The sequence below is a fragment of the Hemitrygon akajei genome, chromosome 12 (assembly GCF_048418815.1).
Source record: "Hemitrygon akajei chromosome 12, sHemAka1.3, whole genome shotgun sequence".
NCBI classification, from domain to species: Eukaryota; Metazoa; Chordata; class Chondrichthyes; order Myliobatiformes; family Dasyatidae; genus Hemitrygon; species Hemitrygon akajei.
Window position 1 is genome coordinate 38,848,908 of NC_133135.1, and position 19,716 is coordinate 38,868,623.

At 36.8% G+C, this 19,716-nt stretch overlaps 1 protein-coding gene across 15 annotated transcripts in view; it reads left to right on the forward strand.

The window, feature by feature from the left end:
- Positions 1-19,716, forward strand: part of zte38 (zebrafish testis-expressed 38) — a 68,511-nt gene that overhangs the window by 3,550 nt on the left and 45,245 nt on the right. For 12 of the 15 annotated variants that reach the window (XR_012101025.1, XR_012101024.1, XM_073062929.1 and 9 more), the window contains exons 2-6: positions 6,972-7,062; positions 13,244-13,388; positions 15,597-15,660; positions 16,369-16,405; positions 16,637-16,657. Coding sequence is in view for 13 of the 15 variants with exons in the window: in XM_073062929.1 (XP_072919030.1) it covers positions 7,015-7,062; positions 13,244-13,388; positions 15,597-15,660; positions 16,369-16,405; positions 16,637-16,657 (315 nt within the window). In the remaining 2 variants the exon portion in view is untranslated. The remainder of the gene's footprint in view (positions 1-6,971; positions 7,063-13,243; positions 13,389-15,596; positions 15,661-16,368; positions 16,406-16,636; positions 16,658-19,716) is intronic. The other 3 variants (XM_073062936.1, XM_073062935.1, XM_073062931.1) reach the window with 2 other exon arrangements.

Below are 19,716 nucleotides of genomic sequence, written 5' to 3' on the forward strand. Positions count from 1 at the left end.
TGAACATGGTTGTGAATGTGTCAAACTTTCCTTTAGTACTCACATGCTATCCCCGAGAATTCAGGTGTTCTTGGAGTCTCATCATCTGTTTAGCTATTGAAATCATTACCATCATTTTTCACTCTGGATGGCAGAGCTCTAATCTGATCAGTTGATTATGGTATTGTTTAGTTTGGTCTCTTGCATGATATTTTTGCCTTTTAAACACATCTGAATCTGAACATACAGTATATTCTTCAGTTGCCACTTCACTGGCGTAGCACTTTATTTCTAGCTACACCAAGAGCTGCACCTAGCATTCACTTCTGTAACCTATATTGAAATAGTGGCTTGGTTCAAAACAAAATTATATATTATCATCCACCCAATTCAAATTTTTACGAAGTGCTATAAGGATTCATTATGGCAAGCTCTTGCTGATCATGAGCCTAAGGCAATAAAAGGGTCATCAGATCGGGCAGCCAAAACAAATCCTACAAAAAGATACAGCTCCACCTGAGTCACATCCCCAAATGCACCAATATTTTAAAACTGTCTGATTGTTTAAGACATTAAGAAGTTTCAAAAACTTCCTTGAAAAAATAAAACAATTAAAACTTAAAAATCCTCAAACTCTCTTACATCCATAAAACTTCAAAAAAATCTGAATTAACAAGCCATTAGAAAATTGAAAATACAATTAAGAGTATTTTAATTTAATAGATACCTAAAATATTATACAAACCCCATTTCCAGAAAAGTTGGGATATTTCCCAAAATGCAATAAAAACAAAAATCTGTGATATGTTAATTCACGTGAACCTTTATTTAACTGACAAAAGTACAAAGAAAATATTTTCAATAGTTTTATGGACCAACTTAATTGTATTTTGTAAATATACACAAATTTAGAATTTGATGGCTGCAACACACTCAACAAAAGTTGGGACAGAGTTAAAATAAGATTGAAAAGTGCACAGAATATTCAAGTAACACCGGTTTGGAAGACTCCACATTAAGCAGGCTAATTGGTAGCAGGTTGAAGTATCATGACTGGGTATAAAAGTAGCGTCCATCAAAGGCTCAGTCTTGGCAAGCAAGGATGGGTCGTGGCTCACCCCTTTGTGCCAAAATTCATGAGAGAATTGTTAGTCAGTTCAAAAGGAACATTTACCAATGCAAGATTGCAGAGAATTTAGGTCTTTCAACATCTACAGTACATAATATTGTGAAAAGATTCAGAGAATTCAGAGACATCTCAGTGTGTAAAGGGCAAGGTAGGATACCACTGTTGAATGCACGTGATCTTCGAGCCCTCAGGCGGAACTGCCTAAGAAACCGTCATGCTACTGTGACAATTATAGCCACCTGGGCTTGGGAGTACTTCGGAAAACTATTGTCACTTAACACAGTCCGTTGCTGCATCCAGAAATGCAACTTGAAACTGTATTACGCAAGGAGGAAGCCATACATCAACTCTATGCAGAAACGCCGGCAAGTTCTCTGGGCCTGAGCTCATCTCAGATGGACCGAAAGACTGTGGAACCATGTGCTGTAGTCAGATGAGTCCACATTTCAGCTAGTTTTCGGAAAAAACGGGCGTTGAGTTCTCCATGCCAAAGATGAAAACGACCATCCTGATTGTTATCAGCGAAACGTGCAAAAGCCAGCATCTGTGATGGTATGGGGGTGCATCAGTGCCCACGGCATGGGTGAGTTGCATGTATGTGAAGGTACTATTGACTCTGAGGCGTATATTAGGATTTTAGAGAGACATATGTTGCCATCAAGGCCACGTCTCTTCCCGGGACGTTCATGTTTATTTCAGCAGGATAATGCCAGACCACATTCTGCATGGGCTACAACAGCGTGGCTTTGTAGACATAGAGTGTGTGTGCTTGACTGGCCTGCTGCCAGTCCAGATCTATCTCCTATTGAAAATGTATGGCGCGTCATGAAGAGGAGAATCAGACAACGGAGACCACGGACTGTTGAGCAGCTGAAGTCTTATATCAAGCAAGAATGGACAAAATTTCCAATTGCAAATCTACAATTAGTATCCTCAGTTCCAAAACAATTAAAAAGTGTTATTAAAAGGAAAGGTGATGTAACACAATGGTAAACATGCCTCTGTCCCAACTTTTGTTGAGTGTGTTGCAGCCATCAAATTCTAAATTTGTGTATATTTACAAAATACAATTAAGTTGGTCAGTAAAACTATTGAAAATCTTTTCTTTGTACTTTTGTCAGTTAAATAAAGGTTCACGTGAATTAACATATCACAGATTTTTGTTTTTATTGCATTTTGGAAAATATCCTAACTTTTCTGGAAATGGGGTTTGTGCAATTAACAAACAGATGAGCCTTTTACAGCCACATCCTTCCATCAACTATCCTTCCACAACCTGTGGATTACAGTGTATCTGCTATATTTGTAGTGTAATTGGTAGGTATTTAGCCCTAGTTTCAATCCCCTTTTGAGCTCCATGAGCTCCAGTATTGGAGTGCACCACAATTTGATGAAAGCAACATCAACATTTTCATGTTCACAAGTAAATACGCTGAAACCCAATATTGCTATTACCTTTACAGAGTAATGTGAATGTTTATAGTATTGTCATCATTCCTTCAAAACAAAACACCTGGCTTTATATGAGTATCATTGTATGAGAATCATTTGAGTCAGTGGACAGTTAATGTAATGTGAGAGCCAGATAATATTGCTGTGAATGAGTTAATAGCATGCATGCAAGAAAAACAATGATGGAAAGGTTGCCTTTGGTGAAGTTGTTGAAAATGATCCAACACAGGACACTGTTAAGAGGAATTCTGCAATGTATGACTGATGTTGCTGGAAGTTGGGAAAGACTTCTGCACTGGTCAGTTTTACTAGAGTTCTTTGATGCCATGCTGTATCAAATGCTGCCACTTGCTATTAAACACAAAACTCATTTTGGTCTGTAAGGGGTGTGTATTTCGTCCCTGTGAAATGCACAGGTTCTCCTGAGTGCTCCAGTTTCCTCCCACAGTCCAAAATCATATCGAGTAGGTTAATTGGTCATTGTAAATTGTCTCATGATTAGGTTAGGGTTAACTGGGGTTATAGGGTTGTTGGGGCGACGTGGTTCGAAGGACCAGAAGGATTGCTAAATATAATAAAATTAATTAATTCCGTCACCTTGCTGATAAATAAGATTGCGCTAGTTAGTCAAATAGGATTTGTCACTTGTGGACTGAATATCTCCCGTGAATTTTGAACTTTGACAGGTAAGTTCCTTAGTAGGTGCTATTCCAATTCATGCTGGAGTACATTTGAGCACTCAAGCCCATTCATTAAGCTTTTGCTGTATAGTGTGTTCCATCAATTCATCACATTAAGTAGATGAATCAAATTGACTGAAGATTGAATTCTGTGATGGCTAACATGTATCATCCACTTGGTATTTCTTGCTGAAACTGTGATTGTGGCAATTTTTTCTTCTCATTGAGTATGTGAGCTGTGTGAAATCTTATTCAGTTCAAAGTTTAAAGTACATTTATTATCAAGTACATATATGTCACCATATACATTAGGGGAAACTTCTTCACTCAGAGGGTCGTGGGAGTGTGGAATGAGCTGTAAGGATTTGTGTGGAATTGCATGTAAGTAGTGCATGCAAGCTCAATTTCAACGTTTAAGAGAAGTATGGATAGGTACAAGGATGGTAGGGATATGGAGCACCATAGCCCACCAATTCAATGGTGTAGGTAGTTTAAATGGCTTGGCACAGACTGGATGGGCCAAAGGGCCTGTTTCTGTGCTGTACCTTTCCATGATTCTAACCTTGAGATTGATTTTCCTGTGGGCATACTCAGCAATTCTATAGACTAGTAACTATAACAGGATCAATAAAATATCAACCAGAGTGCAGAAGACAACAATCTATGCAAATACAAATATAAATAAATGGTAATAAATTACGAGATCATGAGATAGAGTCCATAAAGTGAGATCATTGGTTGTGGGAACATTGCAATAGATGGGCAAGTGAGTGTAGTTATCCCCTTTGGTTCAAGAGCCTGATGGCTGTGGGGTAGTAACTGTTCTTAAACCTGATGTTGCAAGTCCTAAGGCTTTTGTACTTTCTACCTGATGGCAGTAGGGATGGTGGGTATCTCTAATGATGGATGCTGCTTCCCAACAATGGTGTTTCATGTGGATGTGCTCAATGGTTGGGAGGTCTTTACCCGTGATGTACAGGGCTGAATCCACTACCTTTCGTAGAATTTTCCATTTAAAGGCATTGGTGTTTCCGTACCAGGCCGTGATGCAGCCTGTCAATACACTCTCCACTACACATCTATAGAAGTTTCTCAAAGTTTTAGATGTCATGCCGAATCTCCGCAGACATTTAAGGAAGTGGAGGCGCTGCTGTGCTTTCTTCACAATTGCACTTTCATGCTAGGTCCAGGACAGATCCTCTGTTTTTAAAGTTGCTAACCCTCGCCATCTTTGATGCTCTGATGAGGACTGGCTTATTGACCTCTGATTGCCCTCTCTCTTGAAGTCTACAATCAGTTCTTAGGTTAAATTGCCCACTACTGTGCATGACTAGAAATTATAGAAGTTTGATTAGATGCAGTGTTTTCATAATATAGAGCAAGAATACACATATTTGGAAGTTTGAGAATGTGAGAAAAGTGAATTGAAAGCAAAGAGAAATAATGAAAATGAATCTGAAAGAATATTTGGCAAAGTATGAAAGTGAGGATAGATAATACTGAGCTTGTGAATAAGTAATGGTCCAAGAGAAAAATAATAGACTGTGAGGATGCAAGATAGCAGTTAGAATTTATAAGAGAAATTGACTGACCAAGTGCATGAGGCTGTCACTGCTGGTTCTGAAAATAACATTAAGATAATGGCTAATAAAGTGAAAGTACCAATAGCAGCTACCCATAACATGCACATGGAACAAGTAACAGAGGGAAACATGTAATGGGAAGAGGATACCTGAATAGGCATTTGAACGGGCAGCATTGTGATGCAACTATTTTGCTGCTGCTTTGCAGATCCAGGGAGTAAAGCAAATAGAGTGTGAGCGAACAAGAGAATTAAGAAAGGCTAATAGACAATGCAAATTCTGCAAAGTAAAGAAAACACAAAAGTGAAAAAATAAAGTGTGGGATTGAAAGAATGATGTAAACCATAAGTGTGAGTGCAGGGCTGCTTGACGCCACAAAGACATCCGAGCTGTCGTGCTTCACGAAGGAGGCATAGAGCAGTGACGGCGAATGAAGATTTAAAATGGATGGAGGGGTCTGGACTATATTCATTTATATCTGTCTGGTTGTGTTTTTACTAATATTCTGTATGTGCTTGTATATGCAAGGACTGGGCCTGAAAGCCATGGTGTCACCTAGCAGGTGTTGGGGGGCCAGTTGACATGATATCAGTGGGCTGGGGGTGGCCTGGACTGACTGACTCTATCTCTCTATTTATTCTGCGTTGTTGTATTTTTACTGATATTCTATATGGGTTTGTTGACTTGTTTGCATCAGGCTGTGGTGTGGAGGGGGGGAGGAGGACCTCAGGACTCTTATTACCTGACTGTGATCTTGTGTATGACTGTTGCTCCATAGTAACAATTTGTTTGGCTGTATTCATGAGTATTCCTATATGGTTAAATGACAGTTAAACTTGAATTGAGTGATAAGTACAAATAGTAAAGCAGGGGAAAACCTAACATCCTCGAGGCTAAAGAAATTTAGTATGTTCTTGTTGACTTAACAAATTTTATTGATGCACCATATAAAGTATTATGGCTGGATGCATTCGGCTTGAAATTGCTCTTCATGTGACCGCAAGAAACTGCAGAGTTCTGGACACAGCTCAATACATCACAGTAACCAGTCTCCCTTCTGTGAATTCTGTCTATTCATCTCGCTTCCTCAGTAAAGCAGCCAGCATAATCAAAGTCCCCACCTACCCCAGACATTCTTTGTTCTCCCCTCTCCCATCAGGCAGAAATGAAAGCATGTACCATCAGGCTCAAGGAAGCTTCTCTCCCTTTTTTTTCAGATTCTTGAATGGACCTCTTATATGATAAAATAGACTCTTGGCCTCACAATTTACCTTGTTATGATCTTGCATTTTATCATTCACTTGCACTGCATCCTTTTGGAAGCTTTTACACTTTATTCTATATTGTTATTATTTTACCTTGTCCTAATTCAATGCATAGTGTAATTATTTGATTTGTATAAATATTATGCAAGATGTTTTATACTGTATCTTGGTACATATGTCAATAATAAACCAATACCAAAATAGATGTAAATAGGATAGTGTAAGAAAATGAGAAGAAGGGAAAAGGTCAGCAAGTAAAAAGAAAGAAATACCAATTAAGTTAATCTCTAGAATTTAAATTATTGCACTATCAAACATTTCTCATTAATTTCAGCTATTTTATATATGCATACAGAGTACAAATACAGAATTTTGAAAGTCAGCAATATTTCATACAAATATTAGATAAAATTTAATTCAGAGTATTTAAGATAGCAATAAATCTTTCATTACAATGTTATGAAGATGTGCCTTGCATTTGCCTAGTGAGTTGCTGAATTAGAGACTATACCAGCACTTAAGAATGATTTTTTTAAAATTAAATGATGAAAAAGGGTTGTAAAAATATTACACATGTGGAAACAGATCTGAAATTAAACATCTCCATGTGTGGAATGAAGCATTGAAGAACATTTTTGGTTTCTTCAGCAGTTGCCAACTAATCTGAACAATAAGCATTAATTCACCCAGATCCTTATTTCTATGTAGTAATTTTATTTTTTGCCATTTTTGAATGCAGCTAATAAAACATGCAAGTATAAGAGCATAATTAATGCAGACATACTGTACTTATTTGTTCATGCTAGGTTTTCTTTTCAGCCATAAGGAAAATGTTGCTTATTTTGAATTCTGACTTTGAATCTTGTATATTTATCTGCTATAGGGTTACAATTCATTAGAAACACCATCAAAACCATCCAATTTCCATGGCAACAGCACAACAAATGCGAGTGTCTGAAAAACAAATATCTGGGGTAATATTTTCTTTCAGTGCATGAATAGATTTTGCAATGAAGTTTTTCTACATTAATTGCAGGGTATTAGACATTGAAAGTAAATCACATGAGTATGTATTAACAACACTGTTACAGTAGTTGACATTTTGTTTTGGTCTCCATATATTTTTAAGATAATGAAGTGTAAATTCATTAAACAAAATAACTTGAGAGAAACTAGCAGCATTTTTTAGTTTCGCGGATGCAAAACTTTCTAGCTAATCCTAACTTTTATAGAAGCATGTAGAATATAATAGAAACAGAATAATCGGTCGTAAGCTACAATTCTTAAAGAAATATACACCTTATATTACATAACTCACTTGTAATCACATCCCTCTAAAATTGGTGGCAAAGCAAAAACAAAATAAAAAGAAACAAAAGGAAAAAAGTTCGCTTGTCCAATCCATCTGTACTTTGATTTGTCACAATGTCCTTCAGAACTAGTCATAAATAATTTTGATTGTTCTGGGGCATGCCAATGAGCTTTCATGTTTTTATTTTGAGGATTAGTGGTACATTTTTTGGTAGCTCTGTTAAGCGTAACTGTTTGTTTGTCTCTGGTATGTGACTCCCCATTACTATCTGATCCTATTTGACCTCATGTTTTACACATGGGAAAAACAGTCGTATATTCTGAAGACATTGAATCTTATTTGGGTTTATATAGTATATATTACACTATAATATATAAAATAGTTATATTTAAGATAATATAATAATTATATAGTTATCTTAAAATAGTAAAGAAGTTACATCCATATGCATTTGGAGCCCAGACCATATAGAAGAAATTGATTTTTTTTTGGTGTTTTTCCTGAGTTGAATCCAATAAGGTATCTTTTCCTGAATACTTCTATAATTTCTTAAATATCAATACAAGTTCATTTAACATTGCTACCAAACAGCTGTGAATATTAAAGGTAATGTTCCCTATAAAACTAAGAAACTGCACACAGTTACTATTGATAATGAGCAGATTTTCCAGAGTAATGAATGCTACTCCAACATGCAATTATTTTGCTTTCTTTTATATGTTATGTAGTAGTACAATAACTTTTCCAATAAGTTTGAAGGAAACAGGAAACCAAGTAGCAGTGAATGTAAAGGGATTGTGGGATTCAAAACCCAATGAGTTTCAATAACACAAGAAAATAGGAGCAGAGGTAGGCCACTTGTCCCCTCAAACCTACCTTGCCATTCAGTATGATTATGGCTAATCTATAGCCTTTGCCCCTCTTCTGTTCCAGTTCCCCATAACTCTCAATTCCTCAATTTTTCACTACATGCAGGGTTAGAGACTTCCAGAGATTCACTACCCTCTGAGAAAAGAAATTTCAATGCACATAAGAGACTCATGAGATGCTGGAAATCTGAAGCAACACATTCAAAATGCTGGTGGAACTCAGCAGGTCAGGCAGCATCTATGGAGGGAAAAGAACAGTCAAAATTTTGGGCTGAAAACTTTCATGAGGGCTAGAAAAAAGAAAGGTCAGAAGCCAGAATAAAGGGGCGGTGGTGGGAGAACACAAACTAGTGGATGATGGGTGAATCCAGGCGAGGGGTGGGAATAGATAGGTGGAGAATTATATGAGAAGCTGGGAGTTGATAAGTGGAAGGGGCAAAGGGTTGAACAAGGTGGAATCTGATGGGGGGGGGATATTATTCATGGAATAAAGGAAAGGAAGCAGGGAACAAGGGAGGAAAATGTAAGTGATAGACAGGTTATGGGGGGGACTGAGGGTAAAGAGAAGAGGTAAAGGGGCCAGAGGAACAAAGGGGGGGGGGAATATGAGACACATGGGAGTGGTTACTGGAAGTTAGAGAAATAATGTAGATATTGATACTAAGGCAGTATATGAGTTATTGTTCCTCCACTCTGTAGAGGCAGTAGAGGAAGCCATGAACAGACAGTGTTGGATTTGGAAGTGGAACTACAATAGGTGACCATGAGACATCTTGGCTGTTACAGTGCATAAAGCAAACACGTTTGACAAAGTGATTCCTCCGATCTGTGTTGTGTTTCCAATGTAGAGGAGGCCACTCTGTTAGCAATAAATGGCACCAATGAATTCACAAGTAAAGTGTTATCTCATTTGGAAAGACTATTTAGGTTTGAATGGTGGTGAGGAAGGAGATGTAGGGCAGGTGTAACACTTGACATGATTAACTGACTCGAGGGGTATTGGTTGGGAGAATGATCAAACGAAGGAATCATGGAGAAAGTGATACCTGGAAAGTGGATAGAGAGGGAAGGGGAATATGTGCCTAGTGGTGAGATCCTATTGGAGATGGGGTAGGTTGTAATGGATCATGGGGTGGATTCAAATAGAACCTTGTATCAGAAGGAGAATAGTATGAGGGGAATCATGCTAGTGGGGGTGCATTGATAGCAATGGAGGTGAAAACACATTTTTTGAATAAAAGAGGACATTTGGAAAGCTTCATCATGAGAAATCAAGTCACTTTTATTGTCATTTTGACCATAACTGCTATGTACAGTACATAGTAAAAAATGAGACAATGTTTTTCAGGACCATGGTGTTACATGACACAATACAAAAACTAGACTAAACTAAGTAAAAAACAACACAGAGAGAAAAAAAAAACAACTACACTAGACTACAGACCTACCCAGGGCTGCATAAAGTGCACAAAACATTGCAGGCATTACAATAAATAATAAACAGGACAATAGAGCAGATGTGGACAATAGAACAGATGTGGCGGAGACAGAAGAACTGAGAATAGGGTTTAGCATATCCTTACAATAACAGGGTGGGAAAGGTGTAGTCAAGTTAACTGTGGGAGTCATTGGGTTTGTAACAGATGATACTAAGGCAGTATATGAGTTATTGTTCCTCCACTCTGTAGAGGCAGTAGAGGAAGCCATGAACAGACAGTGTTGGATTTGGAAGTGGAACTAAAATGTTTGTCGACAGATGATCTGATTCCAGAGATGGAGACAAAGGGATGAAGAAAAGGGAGTGAGGTGTTGGTAATGAACCAAGTGAATTTAAGCATTGAGTGGAAGCTGATGGCAAAGTTGATGACATTGATGTACTCTACATGAACTCTACAAGCAGCACCAATGCCATTGTCAATGAAGTAGATAAAAATTTGCACCTCAATTTAAATAATTAGCCCCTATATCCCATTGTCTGTGACTCCTCCCCCACCCCCTTACAGGAAACAGTTCAGCATCTACCTGCATCAAGTATCCTTAGGATCTTGTATGTTTAAATAAGCTTGTAAGGGATTTTCCAAATCTCAACTCAAGCTCTGGCCACACATCCAACCCACACATGAACATTGATTTCTCTAATTTCTGGTAACAGCTCCCTTTTGTTTCCCACACCACCATGACCTTTTTCCCCATTCTAGTGGCCCTCTCACCCCTTCTCTCTTCTTCACCTGCCCTCATGACCTCCCCATCAGCTCCTTCCCTTTATTCCATATTCCTCTCCTATCAGATTCCTTCTTCATCCTTTTACCTCTTCTATCTATCACCTCCTAGCTTCTTGCATAATTCCTGTTCATCCTCCCACTTACCTACCCACCTTCACCCTCATCTGGACTTTATCTGTCACATGCCAACTAGTATTCCTCCCCCACCTTCTCATTCTGCCTTCTGCTCCTCTCCTTTCCAGTCTTGTTGAAGAATCACAGCCCAAAACATCAACTGTTTATTTCCCTCAATAGGTGCTGCCTGTCTTCCTGAGTTCATCCAGCATTTTGTCCAGTACCTGCAAAAACTCTTGTGACTCCAGTGATACATGTTCAAACTTATAAGTATTGCTGCCACATCCTGGTTCTCCTCTCCAGCTTCCCTGTCAATCTTTTATTCATTTACAAGATATAAGCATTGATGATTAGGCCTGCATATAATGCCCAACTTGATTGCTTTGGAGAAGATAGAGAGTCACCTTCTAGAAGTGTTGTGTTTCTTATGGTAAATCCAGTTTTTACACACACAAGCTCAAATGTTGGAAGAACTCAGCCCAGAATTTCCATGATGTATTTTTACCTTTGTGACTGAATTACCTAAGAACACAAGAAATAAGATCAGGAATTAACCATTTGGCTCTTCAAGCCTCCTATCCCATTTAAGAATGCCATGACAGGTAGCAGTAATCCCTGCCATCCAATGTGCTTCTAACATCTGGTGACAGCAAGCACCTTAAAGCACCACTGTCATCTCCATAAAACCACTGGCAGTGTAAGCCAGTCAATGTTCTCTGCCAAGAGAAGGTTCATCTCCAGCATTAAAGATCTAGCAACATTTAATTTGTTCCATTGTTAGTTGCATACTCAACACTAGATTCCAGAAGCAGACACTATTTTCCCAACTGTCACAGGAAGGGTATACTAAGGAACATGGAAATGATTCAAGGATATGCTCGAATCAGCATTGCAAAAATGCAACATACTGCCATAATTCTAAAAATTCCTAAACCATGACTGCTCAAAGTAGAGGAGCATTTGGGTGATATTAAAAACTTGATTTACATGCACCAGAAGTGCACAGAAACCCAGTGTGAATAGTGAAACACACTGATTCAAGATCAAACTACCCACCCTTATATTTAATTTGTGTTTTTTTTGTGTGGATGTGTGCCTTTGATGCTGCTGCGTGTAAATTTTTGATTGCATCTGTGCATGCATGTGCTTGTGTTGATGACAATAAATTCAACTGATTTTGACGTCTAAACTTAAATAGTACTGCAAAAAAATCCTTATGACTAAAATATCAACAACAAAGTTAATTTGGATGGTACTTACATGCACTAAATGATTAAACTCACAGCAACTGCATATCAATTTGGCTATCCTTGTCACGTGTAAACTGTGTTTTTGTTCTGACTTGTAATTACTTGTATATTCTTGCTACATGGTTACCTTTTTCTTGATCATTATTGCAAAGATATTGGGTATGTTACTATATAGTGTTCTTGATGAGGAAATGCACAATTCTATTGAAAAGAAATTGCAATAACCTCCAGAATATACCTACATGAGGCACTTTCTGGCCAATGCCTTGTAAGTGCTTTAGCTGTAAGAAGACCTCAAACTTAATTGTATAGCCTTTCATTGGACAAGTTATGAAATACACCTTCAAATAAAATACAGTAGACATGTGGAAGGGTACTCAAAAAAAAGTGAATGCTGATGAATAATTTTAAAGAGGAGAACAGTAAATTTTGGCAAGGCAAAGAATGAAAAGATATGGAACCAAGAAAGGTAATGATCTTAGATAGGAGCTCATTGAATGAATTAATGGAATTGAGAGGCTGATGGTCTACTGCTGTCCCTCTGTTCATTTACCAGTAAATCATTATTAAGATTAATAATCTTAATAATGCCATATTCCTAATATCCTTTCTGTTACTGCAGCTTAAAGCTTGTTCAGTTTCTCATGCACAGACATAGTGACTTGAGTTTACTCACATGTTCTCAGATTCTCTACTGTAACATTCTCACAGAACCAACAGTGGAGGTAAAAGCAAAAAAAAAGTTCAGTAATTTTCAATGCATATCTCAACTCAGTCAGATCTGCCAGTCATTTTCCTTTTATAGTTATTATGTAGGTGAACAGCAGAGGAGCATAGCATTTGTGTTGGCAGATATTTTAGAATGACCCTGTGTAGTTAAGTGCAAATTCCTTACAACTAACAACTTAACAGAATTGTCTACTACAACAATAGTTGGAACACCCCAATGGTAAGCTAGGAAAGCTGCAGAATATGTTTTGGTCTGTTAAAATTATTTCACAATTGATTCAATATCAAATGACAACCAAGCGTGTTTGAGCTCAGTAAAGCATAAACACTTGTTTTCTGCAAGTGGAGAGTGTGGTAATCTTCAAAATATTCATAAACAGTCTGGAATTATGAAGTATTCCATTTTCCCCAACCATTCCTTTGGAATTTTAGAAGTATTACTTTGAAGAAAAAATTATATTAATCTGTTTTCTTTTAATTTTGGAGTGTTCCACTCTCATATCCATGAGGAGAATGTATTCTGGATTACCATAAAAATAAAGCTGAAAATAATGCCTGATTTATTTCATTTGTGGAGCTTATGTTTATGAGGACTTTCTCATGTGCTATGATTCTAAAATGTTCACTTTACTTTCTCAATGTCCTTCCTGCACTGCTAGTGGACTGCAATATTTCCCAATGATGTAGCAACAGAACACCAATCCCTTGTATTCACAAAAAGAATGATGGCTTTGGGAGTATCATGTATCACATATCTGCGTGGGATATTTCCTGAAGATGCCTATAGAACTCGATATTTGGAAGGTAAAGCAATCTGTTTTGACATGTAGTTCAGCTTTCTTGGAGAGGTCACACCAAAACCTAGACATGATTATACAGTCACTGCTTTATTTTACTTTAAATAACTAAACTTACAGTATATTTACATATATTGAACATGCTGACCTATACATTAAAAAGAAATTAGATAGTTTCTTGCTGGCAAGTCAGAGGTCTATTTTCTAACTAATTCTATAGCACTGTAAATTAGTTTAACTTAACAGCAGCTGTTTTTTTAAAAAAAAGTTTATTGTTCAAATTCCACAAGTTGCCCATGGACCCTTCTCTTCTTAGTGGATTAGGAGCAACACACAGAAAATGCTGGATGAACTCAGCAGGCCAGGCAGCATTTATGGAGGGAAAAAAGTACAGTCAGTGTTTCGGACCTAAACGTCAATTGAACCTTTCCCCATAGATGCTGCCTGGCCTGCTGAGTTCCTCTCGCAATTTGTGTGTGTTGCTCAGATTTCCAGCATCTGCAGATTTTCTCTTGTTTGTTATTGGATGAGGATCCTGCTTTATTTGCAGCAGTTTTATGATACTTATCCATAGACAATTTCAATAAATTTGCCGCCAATATTTCTCTACCCTGTTCCCATATGGTATTTAGATAAGTGCATTGCAATGAAAACCATTTGTTTTTTTTTCAATGAAAAGGATCTGCCTCTTTTTTTCTTGTGTCTGCATGTAAAAATGTTGTAAAGCCATTCTAGGTTGTGTTTGAATTCATAGATTCAAGCAATGGCAAACTTCCTTCTTTATCTTGGCATTCATTGTTGCCATGTTATACATCTGAAATACCTTAAGGCCATTAGAACTAAAGTATTTTGAAGATGCAAATTATTTTTGTATGTAAGCATCTAGCCTAAAAATTCCTTCAAAAGATAACAATGCTATGCAGTTGACTAGCTGCTTAATCTAGAGTACAACTATACACTAGCTACTTCTGGATGTGTTAGTAACTATTGGGAAAATTTCCCCTAACTTTCTGAAGATATTTTTGTTGGCCCTTTCATTTTTGTATCTGATTAAGTCTCCAAATGTTGTCAATACACCTGCAATATTCAAAATTTGTCCAGGCATGATTTTCCATGTTAGTCATGTGAAAGATAACTTTAAAAAAAAATGTTTGTTTTATTTGTTTAACAACTTTGTTTTACCAGTTTCTTAAATGAAAGTACAACCTTGAATGGCTTTGAGTGACTCTCAATTCCAGGATATTGTAGCTGACCTGTATCGCATCTCTCAGTCTTCTGCTCATTCTTGCATTGAGAGATCACTCAAACTCATACTCAACAAAGGATACTTCATCTAGACTCAAGTTCCCAGTCTAGCCAAAGCAGGCACAGAATTCATCTACATCGCTGAAACCCCAAAATACAGGCAGATATTGACTGAACAAATACAGTATTATTCTTCACAGGTGCTGTCATTACAAGCTTCTTTCCAAAAATGTTGGGCTGCAGTCCTTGGTTTCTGTACACAAGGACAAATCCTCTACAGGGACTGTTGATCACCAATTTCTCCAGGTCCACCAAACACTTAGTACACTGCAGATGCTGGGGTCAAAGCAACATGTACAACACGCTGGAGGAACTCAGCAGGTCGGGCAGCATCAGTGGAAACGAACAGTCAACCTTTTGGGCCGAGACCCTTCGTCAGGCCACCAAACACTTTCCTCCCTCTTCACCCTTCATTGTAATAACCATTCACTAAGTAGCAATATTTGTGGACTGGGAAAGGTCTGCTTACATTGTGTGCCTTTTAAAACCTTCGAGTTAGGATTATAGCTGCTGAGCTAAACATGGGTCACTTAGAGCATGAAACAAAAGCCAAACTATTGAAACTAACAAGCTGTTCTGTGAACCTCGCAGCTCAAGTGTTTGATCCTTATGTGACCAGCATGCAGTTTTAATGTTGTTGGGGAAGATTAGTCTCAGGATTGTATACTGCATACATCCTTTGATAATAAATATACTTTGAATTAGTAGCTTTAACATTTCTAGGATTTGCAAATAATTTATTTTGTCATTGTGAACAATTGGCCATTGTTAATGTGAATTACAGAGATTTATTTCTGAAATTATTCCAATGCCAGCACGTTAAAAAATAGTCATACATTTTCTGTTTCATAATGTTGTTAGCACTTTCTTAAATTTTAAAGTTATGATAAATGTAACCATAATTTTCCAGGCATGTGTGTAAAAATATTGCGTGATGACAGTCAGTTTCCTGGAGCAAGCAAAGTAGTAAAATGGTAAGTATGACTTTTTTCTGCAATTGTACCACAAACAGTGATATTGTTCATAAAACAAAGTCTTTGTAAAATGTTAAGGGTACAGAACCTTCCACTGTAAGTTTTTCAAATTAAACCAGCATAGTATCTACAGAAAATGCATTGAGTGGAGTATCTTATGAATATCATGTTTCTGAGTGTAAATGTAGTTATTTTGTGTTGGTTCAAGTGCAAAGTGGCTACACTGATGATATCCTCCTTGTGGTTTGGCTCATCTCTTACTTTCATATATGCATATTGTAATATGGAAGTTGGAAATAAGCCTGGGTACCTACCTACCTAATAAGGGGAAGTACCTAACTTCCCATTTTACTATTAGTCTCAGCATTGTTCAGGAGTATAACGTAAACATCCTGATCTGAAGGTGTGGATGTGCTTTGGATTTGGCAATTTGTTTTGTGCTAGATGTTCAGTGAACTTTCAATTGAAAAGTTAACTGCAAGTAAGTGGTTTGATTATTTTACTTTATGTTTTTAATTAATTTTGAGTACTTTAGGACACATAAACAGATCCAGTAATTTTAATTAAAAAAAGATTTAAATCTATTTATTGAAATAACGAGCAAGCAAACTTTCTGTATTTGTGGAACATTGACCTGATATATTCACATCTTATTAATTTCCTCACCCACTATGCTGTATACAGATCTTTAAATGTTCTATTTTCCAGGATGCTGGGCTGTTTTGATGCTTTGGAGAAAAAATTTGTAAGTCCATTTGTGTCAAATAAAAGATTATCTTCTAATGTTCTTAATTATACTTTACAAGGTTGTGTATTCCAATTAATATTTTGGTTTTGGAGAATAAAGCTATGATTTAAAAAAAATATATATACATTTTTATATGTACTTCACCAGATCGTAAAAGATAATTTTTCCTTGCACAATAAGTATGCTGTCTTGTATTATTTATAAACTGTGTCCTTCTTATATCAATAGCTACGAACAATTATTCTTGGAGTAAGTACATTTTTTAAAATATACATATTTATTTTTGGATGCAAGATTTTTGAAGCCAGGAGTTTATGATTTCATGGATGTGTGAATTCATGACATTATTAAGTTTACAATAATGATATTATACTCTTGTAATTCTTCAAAAGGCTTTTCTAAATAATCACAAACATGAAAATGAACATTTTGTAAATGAAGTAAGAATCGAAATGGTTGGATATATATGGGAGGATTGCTAATTATTGTAAAGACTAAAGATAGCTTAAACTTTCATGTTGGTGACCAAAGCCCTCATCTCTTGTCTCAAATGGACTTAAAATTCCAATGATATTGTTTCACAAGTGCAGTTCTGTTATTTTAGCCAACACCTACTGCTTAGATAAATCATTGGGTGTTGAGTATATTCTGGTTCTCTCATATATTTATGTAAGATTGTTCCTGATCATCCCATGCTCAAACTTGCTGCTGCATTTCCCTATTAAAGAAAAATATGCTAAATAAAAATAAAAACATTAGCTATAATGTGCTTTGAGACCAATGAGAAATTTTATATGCATGCAAGCTTTTATTTTATCAATGTGATAAGCTATCTGTTTTTAACTAGAAATGTTATGTTTTCACTCACAATAGTGCAAGATTTTAAATGGAGTGAAGGTTTTTAAACAAAAAAATGCTTGCCTCAGACAAATAGTCCATTTGTAAGAACAAATAGTCCAGTTTCAGAATATTTATTCCATTGTGGCGTTGTATATGACCAATGTTTTCCTCTCAAAACTGCACTGCATAAACGCACTAATACATGGATTAGGAGTAGGCCACTTGGCCCGTTTAACCTTTTAATATGATCAGGCCAATCTGATTATAACTTCATATTCATATTCCCATCTTTTGAGAAAGGGTGATCCATTGCAATTTAGAGAAGTTTTCCAGGTTTTGTATAAAGTCTTTTTTTACTTCCTCTATATCCACCTTCCCCTTGAAGATATTGATTTCTTGTTTTGTTATCTACAAGTAGTCATTCTTAATGTGTGAAACAAAATTAAGCATGCTAGTAGGCTCTCACTTCTACTGAAAACACTTCTAGTGGAGACTAATCCCTACTGGCAGCCATGGGTAATATCCCACCACACCTATCTCCCACACCACGTAAACGAAGACCATCGAGGCCTTTCTCAGTACCAATTCAAAGTCAAGTTTATTGTCATATGTACAAGTACTTGTATACATGGGTGGAATGAAAAACCTACTTGCAGCAGCATCATGGGCATGTAGCATCATTTAAGCAGCATACACAAGAACAACATAAAGATCATACATCACACCAAATGAGATCTTTAACCTCCAAATGGGGCTGTGACAATGGTGGTCTGCATAAGAAAGCTGTTTGTTCAAAAACAAAGCTGGTCTAGAGATTATCCATGAAGTACTGGGTGTAATTTTAACCTCCTCATTCAACTACCACCCACCACCACCACCACCATCACCACCAGAGAAAAAAAAGAGTTTCAGTTATGTGGGATGTTAGCATTTCAAAACTAAACTTAACATACTTCAAATTCACAGCCATTCATTTTGTTGTGAGGAGATAGTATAATAATTGAAAACTTGTCAAGTGGCTGCATGCCTCACTTTAAACAGGCTTTCCTTGAATCTTAACCTGCAGAGTTGGGCTTCTCTGGACATTTTGAGCAAAAACTTATACTATTTATAGACCACAAAAACAAATATGTTTCTTCATGCTATCCTGTAAATCTCCTCAGTTCATCTTGCTGCCTCCAAACTCTTGTCATCACCAATTGCTCTCCTCTTCCCATACTTTTCCAACACCCATATAGCTTGACCAAAATTCTCACTCTTTTTGAACATTCTAACCCATACAGTACCTCATAACAATTACCTTGTCCTCCCATCCATATTGCATCCTGTTCCCACTATGCGCATCCCAACCATGTATATGTTTTTACAAAATCCTCTCCTGTGTACTAGGTGGGGCAAAACTGAAAGTATGCAGAAAATATATTAAAATCACCAACAGGAAAAATCCAAAATCACCTTTCTTTTGAGTGTATTGTCAGAGTTAGCAGATTTGATTTTATTGAGTAGGCTCCATTACCCACATTCTTTTCAGAATCTCCACAGTTTGGAATCTACCTAGTATGGATCTAGAAAACAGACTTGGCTGGTTGAGAATATTCTGGACCAAATTGGCAAGATACTGCATGGAACCGGGACCACGGATATTATGACTAAATCATTTGAGCAATTGAGTAAAGGCTTTAATGTGAATCCACTGAAAAAAGCCTTTTGCAAAAACCAAACATGCTTCCAGCTTTGTTATCTATAAAAGTGATAAATATGAAATATTTATGTATTTCCCTGAACTTCAGAGACATCCAGAAACTTTTCAAAATCAAATAGTTAGTTCCTTTAAAGAAGAAAAAATTAAATACCAAAAAATACTTAATTAAAATAAAATTACAAAAATATTAAATTTAACTCGTATGACTTTTTAATATTCCCTAGAAACATTTGTAAAAGATACTATGAAGTGAATGGTCTCATTGATCATGCACCAGATATAACCTTAAGAATGTAAGAAATGGAAGCAGGAGTAGGACATTTAATTCCCTCATCCTTGCTCCACCATTCAATAAAATCGTGACTTTTACTTCAATGCCCTTTCTTGCACCAACTCCATATCTCTTGATTCCTTTATATCTAGAATTAATCTCAGTACTGAAAATACTCAGTGATGTCCAAAGGTTCATTACACTCTAGGAAAAGAAACTTCTACTCAACTCTGTCTTGAAACATTAACTTCTGGCTCTTGACACTCCATCCTGATGCAATATCAATTTTGCAGCCATACTTCAGGTTCTCCGAGAATATCGCATGTTCTCCTTAATTTGTGACAATACAGTACAGGCCCGGTCCACCTAACCTGTCCTCGTGTGATATATCCCTTCCCCAGAAATCAATCTGGTGAATCCTTGTGTTTCCTCTATTGCAAGTATATTTTTCCTTGGATAGGGGGACTAGGCCTGTACAAAATATTCTTGATGCTA